Source organism: Apaloderma vittatum, unplaced genomic scaffold (assembly GCF_000703405.1).
Source record: "Apaloderma vittatum isolate BGI_N311 unplaced genomic scaffold, ASM70340v1 scaffold6483, whole genome shotgun sequence".
In the NCBI taxonomy this organism is placed as follows: domain Eukaryota; kingdom Metazoa; phylum Chordata; class Aves; order Trogoniformes; family Trogonidae; genus Apaloderma; species Apaloderma vittatum.
The window spans coordinates 41,177-50,411 of record NW_009708505.1 but is presented as its reverse complement, the minus strand read 5'-3'; the positions used below and the strand labels follow the sequence as shown (position 1 = coordinate 50,411).

The 9,235-nt window shown below is 44.7% G+C and overlaps 1 protein-coding gene across 1 annotated transcript in view; it reads right to left on the bottom strand.

The window, feature by feature from the left end:
* The window catches only part of LOC104271796, a gene marked incomplete at its 3' end in the record, with an annotated part of 36,836 nt that overhangs the window by 3,023 nt on the left and 24,578 nt on the right, over positions 1 to 9,235 (bottom strand). The window contains exons 3-5 of the mRNA XM_009866581.1: positions 5,530 to 5,730; positions 1,564 to 1,644; positions 10 to 52 (exon numbers count right to left, since the gene is read on the bottom strand). Coding sequence (XP_009864883.1) covers positions 10 to 52; positions 1,564 to 1,644; positions 5,530 to 5,730 — 325 coding nt within the window. The remainder of the gene's footprint in view (positions 1 to 9; positions 53 to 1,563; positions 1,645 to 5,529; positions 5,731 to 9,235) is intronic.

Here is a 9,235-nt window from a genome sequence, read left to right as displayed (position 1 = left end):
CTCACCTACCTTCGCCTGCCGGACGGCCCGCTGGTCTGCCGGGTGAGCAACGCTGTTAGGGAGCACAACACTTCGCACAACTTTCACAGGCGTATGCAATACATTAAAAGCTACACTAAAAGCACCTTTGCAGGCAGCCCTGGCTCGTGCCAAACACCCTGCGTGCCGGCAGAGCCAGTGCTGGCGGCTCAGGAAACACATTGCACAGGATGCGCTGCGAGACCACAGTGTCGGTAAGGTTACCGCGTGCCTTGTTTGTCAAAAATTTGCAACTATGCTTCTGTTCGATTTCAGATTCAAATTCAGATAGAGGAACATGCTTTATGTTCTATGTGATAAATTCATATTTCACTGAGCACCTGTGGAGAAAGCCAGGCAGCGCAGCACCTTGCCACACGCCGATTTTCCAGCACATGTAGGCAGAAGTCCTGCAAAGAGCCTCCTCACAGGGTGGCTGGGAACCTCCAGGGGAACTCAAACATCACTTGTGTGGTGACGGCAGTCAGGGCAGCTGGATCCCGGACCATCTGGCCAAGCGTACCCCAGTAATAATCTGGGGTTTGGAGCTCTCGGCACCGATGGACACAACTACTGACCACGGGGAGACATGCGAAGCGGCTGGGCACCGCAGCCGAGGCGACTGTCTGGGCCCTGGGGAGCCCGGCTGCCCCCGTGCCCGGGGAGGGGACGCCTGGGACGAGCTAAGGACAGGAGCCTGCGCTCGGAGCCCTCCAAGTGATTGACAATAAAAACGCTGCCCCAGTGCCCATTTTCAGATCTAGACAGCAAGAACTGAGGACTCCAGGGAAAATCCATGTTTTTACAGTTTGTGATACTACTGAGCTTTTCTGGTGCTGATTTTAAAACGCTGCTACGACCTCTGGAAAGAAGGAAAACTGCATTTCAGCACGACAGTGTAGAAAAGAACAAAAAAAGGAAACTTGTTATTTTTTTTAGCTTGAAACACTAGTCAGGTTAAGAGAAAGGAGCAGAATTCTGGCAAGGACAAGAGCACTCAGACTGAGCCACAACACAGTAATTAGGGCCAGTAGGTCATTAGACACACAGCTGTATAAACTAGGTGTATAATTAAGTTTCCACACTGCTTTTTTCACAACTGTATTTCAGTTTCTTTTGTGGAGAACAATCAGTAATTCATTAATTTTAAGATGCAAAACCAGCAGCAGTAAAAAGACAGAAAATCTGTGACTTGCCAATCAGGTGTAACCAAAGATTACAATTTGGGGGAGGGCTAATTTTGGAAATATGTGTGAGAAGTCTCTCTTTGTCAGTGGGAAGTACAAAGTGCCACCTGACAAAAACATTCACGAGATGTCATCACTTGTTGACAAGCTGCCGTATATGGGTTTCTGGATAAGCACCCCACATATACGGTTGCACAGCAATTGTAATTCTTGTAGCAGGTGAAATATAAGAAAATGCAAAATTATACACTAGCATGAAACAGTTACAATACCTCATTTCAAACGTAAGCCTAGTGTACAAGTTACAGGGCATTTAAAAGGAGCAACTGCAAGACTTTAATTATAAACTAGTTCCTACCGTACAGTAGTTTAGAAAAATCAGCCGCTTCCAAGCTGGCAATATCCATATATAGCTCTGCTGCTGTTTGAAACAGACAACCTGTAAAGTTATCAACAACAGAAGAGGACCTCATGAAATGCTCAGAGACCCCACCGAAACCTACTTCTGTCCACTTCATTGACGTGCTAATTTGCTTTAAAACACTCTACACATTCACTTGAGAAACTGAAGAAAAAAGCATACATGAGGCTATTCTGACCCACGGGAGGAAAGGGGTGACATGAGCGAAGGAATCAAAAATACCACAGTGAAATACTGGAGCTAAACCCAGACCAACGCAGGTGGATTAAAACATACAAGCAAAATGGCAAATCTCATGGCTTTTAGCCACTTTTCAGCAGAAAACAAACAACTTGGCACCAGCCACTGGACGATGACATATTGCAGAGCAGTTGCTTGATATATGCAGCCTCTGCTGCTGGCTGGAGGACATGGTCATTTGCAAATCCACGTGCCATTCTTTACTTTTGTCACTAATGCTATAAGATAGCATCACGCTCCGACCCCTACACTCTAACAGCAGCATGCAAAAAAATGCATAAAAAACCTGCACATGATGCTGGTGGCAACTACTTAGCGTTCTCTAGTTAAGGGGACATGGCATACCAGTGAGTTTTAAATTAATTTTAAGATCCTAACACATCCAGTGTATACACTATTTATTTATTCTCAGAGTATTTTTCAAGATGCTTGCTGGTTGTTTAAGGGGTATTTCCAGGACTGCTGCAGGAGAGCTCATTTGTGGGGGCAAGCTGGGAGACAAGGGGAGACATGAGCCGGTACGGAAATGGGATGTTTTTCCAATACAAGCTGCCCCCATTTAGACACTTTTCAGATCCCCACAGACACTGGAAACCTACAACCTGCAATCAGAGACATCAGTCATGAGCAGAAGGTATAAAAGGCACCTAATTCTGTCAGAAGGAAAACATCTCTACTACACTGACATCAAAAGTAATGCCACACGCTTATGCTACCAGAGATGCCTAGATTTCAGCGGTGTTTCGTCCTCAAAGAAACAAGTGTGAAACACATGAAAAAGCAAAGGGGAAATGGCTGTTTGTTACCTCCTTACATGTCAAAGCAGCTGTGTTCAAACTACATTATAGCTTCAGCGCGCCGTAATGAATTTCTAAGGGATTCCAGCGAAATAGATGGTTTATCCTATTCTTCAGAGTGATCTCCTGTAATCCTGAAACACTCCTGAGCTACAATACCTTCCTAACTTCAGCGTCCCAAAGGAAGTCATTAGCTATGTTGTATTATCAGCCAGGTGATATTATCACTACAAATATTACCTGTATTGATCTGGAGCCATGTAGACATGACTGAAAACCCTGCTTCAGATTAAGACATGAAAACCTAGCTTGCCAAGAGGTCAGGCACTGCATTACAACCTCAGATGTGTCAGGCAGGCATTTGAGGCCAAAGGAGTGCAGGGTAACTAAGGACACAGTCAGATAGCTGATTTTGTAGGGTAAAATCTTAAATATACCTCACTTCCTAATGCGGTCTTAGATTTTCAACCGGGTGGCGAAGTCTTTTCAGATGAACTGAACAAAGATGTGCATTTTGCACGCTTTCAACAAAATTTCCCATGGCTGTCGAACAGACTGGTGGATTTGAAAAGTTTGTGGGGTTTTTTCTCCCAGTAAGATATGTAAATATAAAGCAATATTCCACATCGTCTTCATGGAAATATTCTCATTCCAGAATATATGAGTGCAATCTAACTATTTTCTTTAAATCACTTCAAGACGCTAGAATGAACTAAACAGTAAAAATACACCCTCGCTCTGGAACAAGGATATCCTCACATGGAGATAATTAGCACCTATTTCAGGTATATGCAGATAGATATATGATGCCTTTTTATGACAAAATGTCTTTGCAAATCACCAGCACACGTGAAGACAGTAAAAGAATGTGAAATTACACTACCTATAATCAAAAATTCGTAATAGGAATGCTAGTAAATAATTTTTATAAGTCCCCAAAATATTTTTTTTGTAGTTTCACTAGCAGAATATTATACTGAGGATAAATAAAAACTTGAGGTGTGAAAACATCAACTGTATTGATATGAACAGAATCTCTAGGTTGGTACATTCAAATCTATATTTGCCTCAGGAAAAAAAAAATTGCTCCTTCTCCGAGCACTGTTGGTCCCCAGCTGTGACCCTACTCCTCTCGAGTCGCCGCCAGCAGCTCCTATCCGCTGCTTCGCTCCCCTAGTTGTGCCATTACAGCTGTTTGGGGGACACACAGGGAACCAGAGCCAAGGCAACATCAGGGCTAAAAACTCAGCTGTTCTGTTGGTGGGGCTTAGCCCCAGCACGGCTTGGGGGACAGGGCAGCGGGGGAGCAGCGGTTGCCTGGGCAGAGCTGCAGGAGCTGTGATGCCCCATGGCCGCCCTGCCCCGCCGGGGTCCTGCCGCCCACACCTTGGGAACGACTTCCTGTGGCTGCTCCTTTGGAAAGGGCCAATGTCCACATGGGACTGCCTTCTGGTTTGGAAAACAAGGATTTTTCTATTCAACAACATTTTCTCACATACTGCCCTGCAGTAGAGTACAGATGCCATTTGCAGAAGTCTCAGGCCAATGCCATGGTTGTCAGAAATCATCCTGCAAGAAGCAGCCTTTCAATTCTATGCATTTTCAAGATTGCAACCTATGTAAGGCTTAAATGAGAGCACAGAGCCTTGGAGTAGGTGTACGACTGCAATCCCTGCAGCCTGGAGTAAAGCCCCAGCGTCCCTCAGTCCTTCCTCACAGCAAGCAGACGGGAACGAGAGCACAGGGTCCCCTCCTCCACGAACCAGAGCGAGAAGGGCAGGATGCTTTTGGGGTGGGAGTCAGACCGAGTTGAAGCCCCTGCCTGATCTTCCCTCCCTTGCTGTACTTTGTTTCCCGTATTTTTATTTGGCTGAACATCATTTTAGTTATGCCCAAAAAGAGGAGCAGAAAGCACAGACTAATTACCAAACAAATTAAGTGACCAGGAAGAAATATGCATTCAGGGGAAAGAAGATGGGCTACAGTTGCACCAGAGGAGAAACTAACTCTCCTGCCCTCTGCCAGCCTCAACCTACTCATTTGCCAGAACATCAATTGCCTAAAAATATTTTAGATGAATGTGGGGTGATGGCAGAGTATTCAGTTCCAGAAAGGTGAAGGATGAGAATCTCTGATTTAAATACATGAGAACATACTCTGTGCTCGCCCTCTTAAGATTCTATTTCATCTTGGGTAAAACCTGCAAAGCTTTTTACTAGCCCTGTAAATGGGCTTAGCGTGCTCTGCAGAATACCTGCTGCTACCGCCGGCCACGCAAAGGCAGCCGTGTAAAAGCAAGATACGTTGCAATTGTTCACACCAGTACTCTGAGTTTGTTCTTACGTTACAGAAAGTAAAATCAAGATCAGCGTAGGCTGATGCCTTCCTCACTTCCACGAAAATCAAAAGGCAATACAATAATAACCGAGGGAGAACAGTGTATTTTTAGGGTGGGATTATGAAACTCGCACTATGAATTTTAATCTCCGAAATTGTCATGTTCTTTTATGGGCTTCAGAGGCCTTCCTTCCTGGGAGTTTTGTACACTTCAGTCATTTAACTTTTATAATCTTCCTGCATTTGGAGAGACAGGGAAAAATACCCTGCCTGAAACTTTTAGCTTTAAAAAAACCCACAACATTTTTGTCTAACGTAATTACTGACAGGTTCCAATTGGAAAGCTGTTGCTTTTATTTTAATTTTATTAAAGGAGCGAACAAAGGCTACCCAAGGCACCACAATAAAATTACATTAACTGTAAAATTACATTATTAATTCTTTAATCTCACTTGAGGCCTCAAGCTGTTGCTATGTCCAATTACCCAGCTAACCACCTGTCAGAACTGTAAAGCTAGTTTAACATTACCTCCAGGACAGTTGTGTGCCCTGTGTTCAGTCAGGTCTGCCAGTGAATCGAAGTCCTGCTGACAGTTATCGCAGGTGTAAATTGACTCATCCTCCATGTCTTCATCTTCCTCATTTCTCTCTTCCTGGCTCGTCACACTGTTCCTCTCTTCTAGGGCCCGGCTGTCCTTCGCTTCGCTCTCCAGCTCTCCTCCCAGGCCACCTGCCAACAGCAAGAACATCCCCTAAGTTTGAGAGGTCTGAAAAATAAGAGCTTTAAGAAGGATGTTGCACTTATTAAGATACATTTAATTACAGTCACTCTCACATTATTCCCGACACCTTTCATTATATTAATGTGGTTTTTATATCATGCGGTGCAACAATTCTCAACTGTATTCTCTGCTGCTTAGTGCGAATCCTGCAAACACTCTCTCCTAATCTTCTCTGGTGGGTGTAGAGCAGGAGCCTCTAACTCTCTGTCATATGAAGTTGTTAGTGTTTTATCACTTAACCAGATTCTCAAAGCTTTAAAAATTGGCAAGATTAATTACAGCCCGTAAAGAAAAGGCATGTGCTGAATTTTAATTCTCAGTGCTCTCCTCTCCCTGCCGCCTCCAAGCTCCAATGTTAGTAACAACAATAAAAAAAACGTTCTAGCTGAAGACCCACAAAGCACACGCACACCCCAGGACACGAGAGGTCCCGCTGAACTAACGAGCGGCACTTTGCCTGGCAGACGAGCCTTGCGTTGTGCCGACCTAGCCAGGAGCAGCGCGCTTTGCATCTGACCTTTGGGTCTCACGGGTATTTTTTATCTTCATCTGTGACCAGAGCGCGGGCTAGCACAACCATCTTCGCCAGAAAACCCCCAAGTCTTCATGCGCATCCGTGCATAGGGAAACTGAGCTCTCTGGCAGCTCCAGAAACAGCCCGGCACAGGGGGGCCGTGCGCCCCAGGGCACCGTGGGGGGCAGCTCCACACAGGGGGCAGCTGCCTTGCCCTGGGGGGGCACAAGCAGGGCAGCCCACCAAAGGCAGTCCCCCTCAGTGTGCACTCAGGGGCCTCTCGTGAGGGGTGGGCTTGTAGTCACATCCTCACAACTCCCGTTGGAGCCAGTCATGCCCACGGCTCCAGTGCGATGCCTGTGCCTCTTCCGCACGTGTGTCCCACCAACACGGGCGGTATGGCCACAGGTGCTACACCTGCCCCATTCAAGCTGCCTCTGCGAGCACTCTCACACTCCAAATACATCCTCGTTGGTAAGGCAGGAATGTTTGACCATTCAGCAAAGCAAGACAGAACCGCAGGCTCTTCAGCAAAGAGATTCTCGCATGCCGGCTGAGCCCGAAACCTTGGAGCTGCCCTCAACCAGGCAGGAGAGAGATGTCACCTTGTTGGTTTGGATTGCATTTGGGTTTTGAGCCGTTAAGGAAAGACCAGAGAACAGAGAAATGAAGTTTTTCTAAAATTAAGGTCAGTGCCAAAAAGATTAAAAACAAATCAATGGTGAGAACACGAAACAAAGCTGAAAAATAAAATTTATTAAAGATGAAAACTGGTCACCACAAGCACTGCAATTCAGATACACGTGTTAGTAGGGCTCCGCTACACCATTTAGCCAGAGCACATTTTATACCATCTTCTGCACTGCGCATGGTAACATAAATCAACCGCTGTAAAACCCTCTACAGTTTTCCATGAGCACTCGTAACATGACGTACCTTTCAAATTGCAGTGGAAATATCAAAAATCAATGCCTGCTTGTGGTGTATCACAGCATCCCTCTCAGCAATTAAGCAATCTTCACATTTTCAGGTTCTTTTACTGTTAAATTATACATACTTTCCTACTACAAAATTTCTGTTAAGGGCTAAATATAATGTTCATCTTAACGAATCAGATATGCCACTTATACAGCAGTAATGAATTTAAGGATTTGGCTATAAAAAGTATCGCTCACTAAGCTCTCCATATTGTAAATCATCATCTGTACTATGTTTATTCAATACAACGCTGTTTGCTGAACCTCATGCTTTATAGACTCTTCACTAAAAAAAAAAAAGTAATGAAAAACCCACATGATTCTAATTTTCTTTATACTACCACTTCACCAAATAATAAGTCACATTCAAAGCTATGTGAGCTTTGCTTTACTTCACACATTATTTAATGTATATATTCAAATTATCACTTCTATTTTGTAATATTTACTGGGCACACCTTTATACAGTCTCTCTACCCCAGCCTGCAAGAACAAACATTTTAGCTCAATCAATTTTTTTTAAGCCTGTATGTCCTGCAGACTTGATAGTTAATAAATCAGAATGTCAACTCTCTGGTTTTATAAGACAGAAACCTATAAAAATAGTCTGAGTGTATAAATCTAACCTAAAGAACTGCCACCTGCTTCCATGCTGACGAAGACCTCAGGGAAGCACTTCTGAACTGACTTTGCCACAAGCCGAAGAGGAAAGTTTTTAGGCAACTTTGGAGAGCTTTAAGGGACCTTCACTAATATATTTAGCAGAAATGTTGTCTTTTGACAGTTAACCTAAAGACCAGCTGATCTGGTGAACACACTGTGACAAATTCATCCTTGGTTTTACTCCAACACTTTGCGACTACACCAGGGATAAAACTGTTCGACCGAGTCCAACAATAACAAATAATTCAGCACACTGCTTTAGGAAAAATAAATTGTACAATGTGAGATAAGAAAATAGATTCCTGACTGCAAAGCAAAATTCCAGAAACATTTTTTAATTCCCTGTTGAATGGGAAATCTGATCCTCTAGGCAACTTTTCAAAAGCGCCGTGGCTTGACAGAGTTGTATGTCAAATAACACAACAGTGAATCTTGCATAAATTATTTAGCAAATGCAACATTGCTTTAAAATGAGATTTTTTTTTTCTTGTTTCAGTGAGCTGAAGGAATTGAACATGTCTGCCACGCCTCAGTGTTACTGTCCTTTGAATAACACGGTCTTCAGATTCCTCTGCCAAGCCACATGCTTGGTGCTTGCCTTGTAGAAATCAAACACCACCGAGAAAAGTCTGGGGTGTTTCTAATTTTTTTTTACCTTAGTCTCCACTATTTTGACCACAAGCTGCCAGCGAGGGTGCAGGCAGGCCCAGGGAGACGCCATCTCCTTGCCCGGGGGAGCAAAGCAGGCAGCGAGCACCAGGGCGATGATGGGAATGGGTGGTCCATCCAGTAAGGAAAAGCTTCAACCGCAGCCCAGCTGCTCCTGCGGTGAGCTCAGTTTCCCTGACGAGGACAGCAGGCCACGCGCATTCCTCAGGAACTCACTCCTGAGAGTTTTACTGCAGCAGTTCACAAATTTAACCTGCACTTCTCCTGCTGGAAAGAACTGCAGGAGCAGCCCACCACCTGGGCAGGACGGGTGCCCGCTGGCCCAAGCACGCTGCCGGGAGGTTTTGGGTCACCACAGGAGGCCAGGGCGCTGCTGGCACTGGCAGCGGGGTGATTTTGGGGCTAGGCCTGGATCCGAGGGGACACGTCCATGTGTTACCACACAAAGGAGCTTCTTGGTGGCCACACACCCTTTTGAAGTCTCCAAAGAAGACTCGTAGCACCAAACACAGATTTGTGTATTTTCCAACACAGCTTTTACCACGGCCTTGGATTTTAGCAAGCTTAATTCAATAGTAGTAGTTTCTACCTAGATTGCTGAAAAAAAAAAATTAGCAATAATCACAGTTA